Source organism: Cebus imitator, unplaced genomic scaffold (assembly GCF_001604975.1).
Source record: "Cebus imitator isolate Cc_AM_T3 unplaced genomic scaffold, Cebus_imitator-1.0 Scaffold79, whole genome shotgun sequence".
In the NCBI taxonomy this organism is placed as follows: Eukaryota; Metazoa; Chordata; class Mammalia; order Primates; family Cebidae; genus Cebus; species Cebus imitator.
The window spans coordinates 1,979,501-1,989,689 of NW_016107394.1; the positions used below are offsets into that span (position 1 = coordinate 1,979,501).

The 10,189-nt window shown below is 44.0% G+C and overlaps 1 protein-coding gene across 3 annotated transcripts in view; it reads left to right on the plus strand.

Moving 5' to 3' along the window:
* Positions 1 to 9,704, plus strand: part of LOC108307523 (leucine-rich repeat-containing protein 51) — a 14,061-nt gene extending 4,357 nt beyond the window's left edge. The window contains exons 2-4 of one of the 3 annotated variants that reach the window (XM_037740090.1): positions 3,536 to 3,619; positions 4,249 to 4,386; positions 8,929 to 9,704. In XM_037740090.1, coding sequence (XP_037596018.1) covers positions 4,305 to 4,386; positions 8,929 to 9,152 — 306 coding nt within the window. In that variant the 5' untranslated portion in view covers positions 3,536 to 3,619; positions 4,249 to 4,304 and the 3' untranslated portion in view covers positions 9,153 to 9,704. Of the gene's footprint in view, positions 1 to 3,430; positions 3,620 to 4,248; positions 4,387 to 8,928 lie in introns of all 3 variants that reach the window. The other 2 variants (XM_017532910.2, XM_017532911.2) reach the window with 2 other exon arrangements.
* Positions 9,705 to 10,189: the final 485 nt, after the last annotated feature.

Here is a 10,189-nt window from a genome sequence, read left to right on the forward strand (position 1 = left end):
TAATGTTTTGTATTTTTAGTAGAGATGGGGTTTCACCATGTTGACCAGGATGGTCTCGATCTCTTGACCTTGTGATCCACCTGCCTCGGCCTCCCAAAGTGCTGGGATTACAGTCTTGAGCCACCGCGCCCGGCCTTAAGTTTCTTTTTTTTTTTTAAAGATGGGGTTTCACCATGTTGGTCAGGCTGGTCTTGAACTCCCGACCTCAGGTGATCCGATCTTTGGAGCCCACCTTGGCCTCCAAAGTGCTTGGATTACAGGCGTGAGCCACCATGCCCAGCCTCAGACTTTTAAGTTTCTATTTGATGTACTTTTCTATGTTGCTTCACTTTATTCACCTATCATATTAGCTTTTACAATTAAAAAACAAAACAGTTAAAGATACTGTTAATTTGGAAATGAGAAATTCCAGTTCCGAAACAAGGCAGGTATGCCCCTAACCCTGTCATTCTTCAAGTCAGTCCATCTGGACAGATGAAGGTGCTGGCACCTGATTATCTCCTGGTCATAAGCCAGAATAGCAGCTGGGAAAGACTGACTCCAAAAACACAGCCACAGGAGTAAGCATGGTTGCATCAAGGCTTTGTCAGTTCTCCCCAGCAGTCAAGCTCTCAACATGACACCTTGAAAACTGCATTAATTCCTTATTTCTTTTTTCATTTTTCCATTCATCCATCCATTTTCAATTGTCCATCAAACCTTTAGTGAATATGCATTTTTTTTTTTCTTTTTTTTTTGCCAGGCTCAATGCAGGGTAATGATGAGAAGGGAGAGAGAAAGAATCTGAGTCTTGTCCCTGTTCTCAAGCTTATAGGGAGGGCAAAGAAAGTAGGTTGTAAAGAAATTAACAGAGAATACAACTGCTTCCATTTATTGAGCACCTGAAGCCAGATGTACAGTAGTTCTCAAGGTAGGGTTTGTCTCCATTTCATAGATGAGTAAACAGGCTGTAATAAAATTTTGTTCAAAATACCGTGGGGACATGTAGAAGTTAGCTTTGCTGTGTTAACAAACCATTCCAAAACACAGTGGCTTAGGATAATAAACATTTATTATTGCTTCTAAGTCAGAGTCAGCTGGATGGTTCTTCTGGTCTTGGCTGGGCTTACTCATGTGTCTGCTGTCACCCATGGTTGGGTGACTCTCCTGATCTTGACTAGGGGTAAGCTGACTGTAAGCTAGTCTAGAGTGGCTTCAGCTGGAATCACAGCTCTTTCACGTCTCTTATAACCCTCTAGCAGATCAGCCATGTTCTCATGGCACAGGCAAAGAGCAAGAGGGCAGGCCCCCTTTAAAGCTTCTGTTGGCTTCATGTTTATCAACATCCCACTGGCTAAAACAAGTCCCATGTCTGGGCCCAGCATCAGAGTGAGATGGGACTACAATGTTATAGGCAAAAAGCAATGGATACAGGGGAGACCATGAATAGAAATCATCAAAATAATCAGCCTAACACAGGACACATTAACCAATTTTATGTGGAAAAGAAAGGCTTTATAGAAGAGGGTATACTACAGCTGAGTGTTGACACATGAAAGAATATTCACTAAGTGGGCGTTACTTGGAACTGGATGCAGTCTGGTTTGCCACAATCAATAGAAACTCCACAGGTCTTTCTGTGCTTATGACAGGGTTCTATTATTTGTATCTTGGCTTCATTTCTTCTGGTCAGGTACAGGGCAGCAAGCACTCAACAAATGTTTGCTGAATTGAATTGAATATCTTGCTGTGAACAAGGTGTGGGCTGACTGAAACAGCTGAACCTGGGAGCCAATTGTTAGAAAGAACAACTTAACATCAACTCTTCTGAAACAGAATCCTCAGATTTAGCAGTTTCTCATTCATTCATCCCACAAACATTTTTTGAGTGCCTGTTGTAAACCTGGTTCTGTGTTGGATAATGAGTAAGACACGATACTAGCTCACAGCCTGGACTACAGCTTAAATGCAGAATGCTAAAACTTAAGCAGCTTCTTGGGGTTCCATTTTTAATATTAATTCATTCAGAAAATGCAGCAGGAGCTGGTGCTACAGAAAATCAGAAGTCCTTAGAAACTGCACTGGGGTTCTCTGATAGGCAAGAAAACTAACAGTAAAAATCTGCCCTTAAGTATTTTAAGTTAAAATTCATGTTCAGTGGTGCATAACTCTGGGGTACCGACCAGTATTTACTCTGAGAAAAGTATCCAATCTTGCTCAAAGGTATCAAATGTGTTACAGGTTTTGAAGTGGGATGGGTTTCTGTCTAAGCTAGGTTCCTCTAGTTCCATAGTACACAGCCAGGTTCCTCTATTTTTACAAAAGAATAATGTGTTCATTGTTGTCTGCCTATAGATTTAATATCTAAAAGTCTCCCTAATATCTCAAGTCTCCCTAATTGACAATCCATGCCCATGAAGCCAGTTCATAATAGAATTAAGCCATGAAGTGACTCAAGATGGCACTTCCCCAAAGCTCAGTTGGGACTGCTATTTTTTCAGAACAAGACATTCATTTTTCTCTAAACCTGCTAAACTCTATCCATGTATATGTTAAATTGCCAAAAAAGGAATTTACTTGAAATGTATTAAGCTTAAACTGAATTATAAGATATGTCCGTGGTTTTTAACAGAAATTCCTTTTTCTTTTTTTTTTTTTTTTTTTGAGACAGGGTCTTGCTCTATCACCCAGGCTGGAGTGCAGTGGCACAATTATAGTTCACTGCAACCTCCACCTCCTAGGCTCAAGCAATCCAACTGCTTCAGCCTCCTAAGAAATCCCATTTTAAGGCTATTTGCCAATTTTGTTGTCTCTGCAAACTAATTTATCATTTGAATCCAATGATGAGAACTGTAATCCCCCCAAGGTTTCTTTTTGCTTTGGCTGCCAGGAATTTCAGAGCTAAATACAGGCTTAGATTCTTAAAGTGCCTGGTACATCTCTCTCTTCCTGTAATCTAGTTTCTGATCTTTCTCTTCCATTTATAACTTTGTAATCTGTACACTGTCCAGTATGGTAGCCACTAGTCATGTGTAGCAACTGAGTATTTGACAGGTAGGCTAGTCCAAACTGGGATGTGCTGTAAGTATAAAAAGTATTTCACCACTTCATTTTACTTTTCTTATTTGGCTACTAGAAAATTTTAAATTATATATGTGACTTGCATTTGTGACATAATTCTGGTGGCCAGCACTATTCTGCAAATCATCTGTTTTATGACTGTGTTATTGTTGTAAACCTGAAATCCTTTTTGGAAAGCAGGTGAAATAATACAAATAATAATACAAAGGTGGCAGCAGTGGATGGAATGAGAAAGGGGAGGTCGATTGGGACAAGTTCTTGTCATTCTTTGGCTTGTGTGATTCACATACAAACCCCTTGGTAAAGTGTGTTGTCAGCCCTCTTTATCCCAGGTGAGTAGTATTCTCATGGCTCTCTCCTCTGTCTCCAGAAAAACCTCAGCTTAACTTTAGCTAACAAATTGGAAGGGATCTGATAAGATAATTCACACCACATTGCAAGTGACTGAAAATAACATTGTGTTCACCCCTCTCAGGGAATATTTCCATTTTGACAGGGAACAATCCCTGGACCCACAGGAATGAATCCCCAATGGTGGAGTTTCAGGCATCAGTGACAGGTGAGTGAGAGGTGGACTCTGGTTTTATGTGTATATGTGTTTATATGTGTGTGACTACATTCAGGATAGGGCTGAAAGTAGGGTCTTTGGATGGAAAGGTAATGGGGCTGACAGATAAGCTAAGCAGAGAAGGTAGCAAATCCCCAGCTGGGTCAGACTGAGAGGGGCTGTCAGACACCAACCAGATGCAGTGCAGGCCCTTAGGGATTTGTTAAGCAGTAGAATAGCCCAGTTGATGTCACCAGAGGGTGGATATCAAGACAGTCTCCATGGTAACTACTGTAGAGTAACAGTAAGGGTCTAGAGTAGGATTCAGATTATGACTGCAGCCTACAACTGACTCATTGGCTTAACTCTGGGCAAGTCCTTTTACCCCTTGGGTTTCTTCACCTGGCATTTTCCAGACAAAGAAATGGGTGCTACAACTCTCAAATGAGTTCTAAGAGATATGAAAGTGCTCTGAGAAGTAGAAAGTGCTCTATACATGCAAGGAATAGTGATTAATATCTTAAAATGGAAATGCAGCTAGGCAGGCCTGGAGTAGTAGAGGATAGAAAGCAGGGATCGAGGGCTATAGGGAAACTGAAGGCCAGTGTACTTGAAACACCGATCTTTCTCTGTCCTCCCAGGCTGAACCCGGACTCCCAGGGCACATGGTTGCACCTGATGAATGATGACCTGAACTATGAACAAACAGGACTATATGAACACTTGGGTACAGGAGCCCCCTCTTGACTACTCCTTCAGAAGCATCCACATCATTCAAGGTCAGCCCCCAGAGCACAGCACTCCACTCACTAAGGCAGCAGGCCCAGGGTGGTCCCTAGGGAGAAACCATAATCTTCTACAAGAGATTCTTCCCATATGCTTGCAGATGTGTTGTTACTGTCTTTTGGAGGTGGGGGAGAGTGAGAGTTTATTTTTGTCCTTTGTTTATTTTTGCCCCTGTCACAGCCCCAGGAGATCCTGAGAACATGTGCCCAGTTTGTTTTTTTGAGTGCAAGTCTGAAAGGAAACAGGGGGCTATCACAGTATTTGATCTTTTTTTTTTTTTTTTAAATTGAAATACTTTTTTTTTTTTTTTTTTAGAGACAGGGTTTCACCATGTTGGCCAGGCTAGTCTCAAATTCCTGACCTCAGGTGATCTGCCTGACTCGGCCTCCCAAAGTGCTGGGATTACAGGCATGAGCCACCACACCCAGCCTTGATCATCTTTAAAAGAAGCCAGGCTACAGTAGGAAAGTCAAATGGAAGAAAAAAACTGGGAAGCCAGTCTATCAGCCAATAGTTTTATTTTCCTGTTTTTACCTGAAGAGAGGAGGAAAACACAGGCTGCTGTGAAGTCCCCAGCAAGTAGGCAGAACCCTTCTCCTCTGTCCACAGACACAAGTCTATTCTGACTGGCCAAACACGAGGGGTCTTATCAACAAACTGGCATATTTCCAGTTTAAATACTTAACTGACAAATTTCTTACACTCATTCCAGCCATGTCCAAGTTTATTCCATCATCACCCACACTTATTGCAGGTTCCAACACTGCCCACACTCACTCCCATTTTGCCATTCAATGTCTTTGTAAATGGGCAGCTAGTCCCTTCAGGAGGGAACATAAAGAGGCTCTCAGCAATGTCATGTTTCCAATGAGTCACCCATTCTTCCTTGGGAAGTTCTGTCATCCCTGGCTTTTGTTATCTGGTCTTTCATTAAAGCATCAGTACATCTGTCCTCACAGAATACATGTTAACATCCACTATCTTAGACCTATTATTTGGCTTTAGTCTTCTCTCAGGCAATTGGTAACCACCACCTTTAAGCTCAGGGAGCTGGCAAATAGCACCAGTCTTCGATTGGGCTTAGGGTCTACTTGGGTTATCATCAGCCACAATGGTAACTCACGTTTGTTCTCTCATGAGCACATAACCACCTACTGTGATCTTTACATGCACTGCATCACTTCTGCTTGATGTAGTCCATGTTTCACAAGGGGTTTTAGCTGCAATAATAGCTATCTCCAAGATAGGTGAACTGACAGAGGTGGGTGGGAAGTATACCTCCTACCTATCATGGGAATTTCTAACTCTGAGGGAGGAGGTGTAGCTCTGCCCTCTATGGAGTCCTCAGAATTGGGAGACAAGTAGTACCAAGGATAACTCTACACCACAAAACATTATCAGTACAGATGCCCCATCCATCATTCAACTGTTCAGTATTTACTGAGCACTTACTATTAAGCATTCACACATGCACGCATGTGCGCACGCACACACGTATGTGTGTGTATATATGTTTGTGTATCATATGTATATGCCAGGTATTGTGCTCCTTGCTAGGTGTGTGAGAGGCACATGAAAGCCCCAAAAGGTCAGAGTCCCTTGGGATTCCCCAGAGCTTCTGAAACACTTATTTATAGCTGGAGCTAAAGAATACAACAGAGTTTGGGGGTACTTGGCACACTATTTGCTGAATGAATAATTATTCCAGAATCTGAAATGGCAGTGCCTTTGGAAGGCATCTAATCTGTGCTACCACCAACCCAAGTCCTCTAACTTTTCACAAACCTAGAGTGTTAAGGAAGTCCCCCACCACACACACCTACCAACCCCTTCCAGTTTGTGGTTGAGGGATGACACAAGGAAGTCTATCAAACTGACTTGCATTCTGACACATGGAAACACCTACATGGCAGACTTTCAGAGAAAGGAAAATAGGAACATGGTTTCCCCAGATCTTCCTGGAGCTAAATGCTCCCCAGTTCTCAACGCATTGATATTTGTGGTCCAACTTCTAGACTTGCCTTGGCCTACTCTGAACAAGGAGCCTGAACAGATTCTTAGGCAGTGTAGTGCGTTGGTGGAATCTGAGAAGAGCTGCAACCTGTGGCAGCCCGGATACACCACTCCATTCATAAGAGCAGCTCTAGCCAGCATCAAGTTTTAGGCAACTCCATCCCCCCAGTGGTTCCTCTGAGCTCAGCCTCCAGCCTATGCTTGGCATTCCCCAAGCTGCTACCTTATCACATACTGGGCTAGTTCATGTGGGGTTATTTTGACTTTAATTTTTATTCATCTGTGTTATTTTGTTTCAGGTTCTCAGGAGGTGTGGAGAGGGAGGCAGGATTAGGAATTCATGAGCTGGGGTACTCTGTTCCAGTACCCTCCTGCAACCTCAGGCCCTAACTGTGGGTACTGCTCGCTTTAGGACTAAGGCAGAGAGCCATCTGGTGGATGCTGCTTGACCTGCAGCTGAGGAGGACGGGGTGGAAGGGCGAAGGGAGAGTGAAGAAAGCTGGCTAGCTTCAGCAAATACTAAACACTTCCTTCCCCAGAGGTGGATCTAGAGAACCAAAGGCTTAGGGGCAGTGGGAAAAATACAGTTACCTCAGCTAGACCTGGCATCTGGTTGTGACTCTATGACTTTGAACTTGGGCAACAAAGGCCGTCCTCTTTCTGGACCTCATTTTGAAAAAGAAGTGGGAGTGAGGGTTTGGGGTGTTCCATACACCTGGGTTCTAACATCATCCTATTCCTTATTCTCTCTCCTCTTCAGCCAAGCTTTCTGAGGATGTTGTTTATGCTAACTGCTTATATCCATTCACTCTGTTTTCGGTAGAGACAGGGATTTCACAATGTTGCCCACGCTGGTTTCAAACACCTGGGCTCAAGCAGTCCTCCTGCCTTGGCCTCCCAGAGTGCTGGGATTACAGGCATGAACACAGCCTCCATTCACTCTTCACTCACTCACTCACTCCAATCTGGCTTCTGCCCCCAGGCCCCTGCCATTCCACTGAAGCAGCCCTTACCAAGGTTATCAGGGACTTCCAAGTTGCCAGAATTACTTTTCAGTCCTTACCTCCCTGGAACTTACTACTATAAACTACTGACTCCCAGAACATCTTATAGACTGTTCTGATTTTTCCTGTCCTTCCCTGATTATTTAACTTTTCTAATGGACTCTTCTTCCTCCCTGACCTTCTTCTCTACCCACACTCTTCCTGAGGAATCCCATCTCTTTCCCTAACTTGTATGCCTTCTATGCTAACAATTCTCAAGTGTATGTCTCCTGAGCTTCCGACCTTCATCTGCAACTGCCTACTTGGCTTCCTCACCTTTTTATACAGCATCAAAGCTAAGCCTGAAGTCATCACCTTCCCAATGCTGTTTCTCCTTCTGTAATTTCTTACCAGTTAATACAACTGGCCACCACTCTTTAATACTCTTCTAACTTTACATCCAGTCAACCAAATTATGTTGATTGTAGGTCCCTCTCATGTCTTGCTTGGATGACTCAGAATTGGTCATTCGGTCCAACTCACTCCCTAAAATCCATATTCCACACTGAAGCTTCAGAGTGATCTTTCTGAAATAAAAGATTTGAATCATTTGCTTTAAACACTCCAGTGCCTTCCCATCACCTACAGCGTAAAGCCCAAAATCCTTAGTCTGGCATTCAAGACTTTTGACTGGACTCCTGCCTCTTTTTTTTCCTCTTCGTCCCCCTTGTGCAGTGTGTGCAGGCACTTATGCAGGCGCACACACACACACCCCAACCCCCCACTGTTCTGTACCTCTATACCTTTCTTCATGCTGTTCCCCGCCTTTTTACCCTTCTTTGCCTGATAGACATCTCCTAATCCACTGAGATTCAGCTCAGGCTTCACCTTCCCTGGGAAACTTCCCTGAGCGCCCACACTGGGTCAATAGCCTCTCTTCTGTGCTGCTACAACTATTATATAGCACTTATCACACCATATTCCCAGCTTGCTCCATCTTGCCCATATAAGCTCCTTCTACTCTCTGCCCTATTATTCATACAAAGCCTGGAACAGACTCTGATTTTGTTCATCACTGTATATCCACTACCTGTCATACTGTGGGTACTCAACATTAATGGAAAGAGGGGAGATACCAGAGTGTATTCCATTGAAGTGAGTTCTATAGGCTTTACCAGTAGTTAATTCAGGATTTTGTGCTATCATCTCTCAGTTCAAGCCCAACAATTCTGGTCCTTAGTCTTCCTCAACCCCACACAGGTTTGGTATACAAAAGACCCAGTGATACAGTAGACATGAGAAGTCCATATGACCTGGAAAGTCAAGAGTTTGGAATAGAAGTCTCTGGACCTTAGTCTAGACTTTACTGATTGCTGAAAGCTGTGGGACAAGGTTGCACTAGACTCAAGCACAGGGCTGTGGCCCTTCCAGACCCTCCAGCTACAGCTGGGATGGCTAATCTTTTCAGCTCTATCCCTTCTCACTCCCTAAGGCCAGAAAAGCAAAGATGACATAGCAAGTCTCACTTTGTCCTTACAGATCTGGTAAATGAGGAGCCAAGGACAGGGCTACGACCACTGAAGCGTTCAAAGTCGGGGAAATCACTGACCCAGTCCCTGTGGTTGAACAACAATGTTCTCAATGATCTGAGAGACTTCAACCAGGTGGCTTCAATGCTGTTGGAGCACCCAGAGAACCTGGCCTGGATCGACCTATCCTTTAATGACCTGACTTCCATTGACCCTGTGAGTTCCAACCCCTAGGAATCCAGTAGGGGAGACTGGATAACATGTAGGAATGTAGAGGTTGGGGGCTGAACAAAGTGGCTGAAGCCTGGAACAGACTGTTTCTCGGTTCCAGTCAAAGTGTCTGAAGCCACTTTGTTCAGCCCCCAACCTCTCCACTCCTACATGTTATCAAGGAAGTTGTGAGGCAGCATGGTGCAGTGCAAAGCACAGGCTGGGAGGTCAGACAGATGTAGGTTCAAATCCTGGGTTTGCCTCTTGCTAGCTGTGACTTTCAGCAAACTACATAACCTCTCAAAACTGCAGCCTCTTGTCTGAACAATGGTGAAGGACTAAATGAAAATACATGAAAACCAACAAACAACTAGTACATCAGAGGCCGAAGTAAAATTGTACTGTCACTGGGCACCCACTGTGTCCTGTGCTGGGTTTTCCTGTGGAAGAGGTAGGCAGTAAAAGTACAGCACTTACTTTCTGTGAACTCAGATTCAAGTTTTAGGAAATAAAGTTTGGCCTTTTCTAGTCCAGAATCCCTAAGGAGAGAAAGAAACTGGAGCATGACTTGGAAACGATTCCTCTGGTGTGGTGTTCTCAATTTAACCAATATTTTAAAAGCTTCTTATGTGTCTAGTATGATACTCAGTCTTCCTGTCATTTGCTGTGATAGAATCGTAGATCACCAAAGCTGGAAAGGTCTTCATAAGGGGAAACTAAGGCTGAGGGAGAGGCGGGAGAGGCAAGTCAGTGGCAGTGCTGGTACCCAGGCCCATACTCCTGACCTCAGATCACAGCTCCTTTTCAGTGTGAGGCCCTGTATCTCTTAAAAGGTAAATAAGTCTGGGCATGGTGGCTCACGCCTGTAATCCAAGCACTTTGGGAGGCCGAGAGGTGGGTGGATCTCAAGGTCAGGAGATTGAGACCATCCTGGCTAGCACGGTGAAATCCCGCCTCTACTAAAAATACAAAAAATTAGCCAGGCATGGTGGTGTGTGCCTATAGTCCCAGCTACTTGGGAGGCTGAGGAAGGAGAATCAGTTGAATCCAGGAGGCAGAGG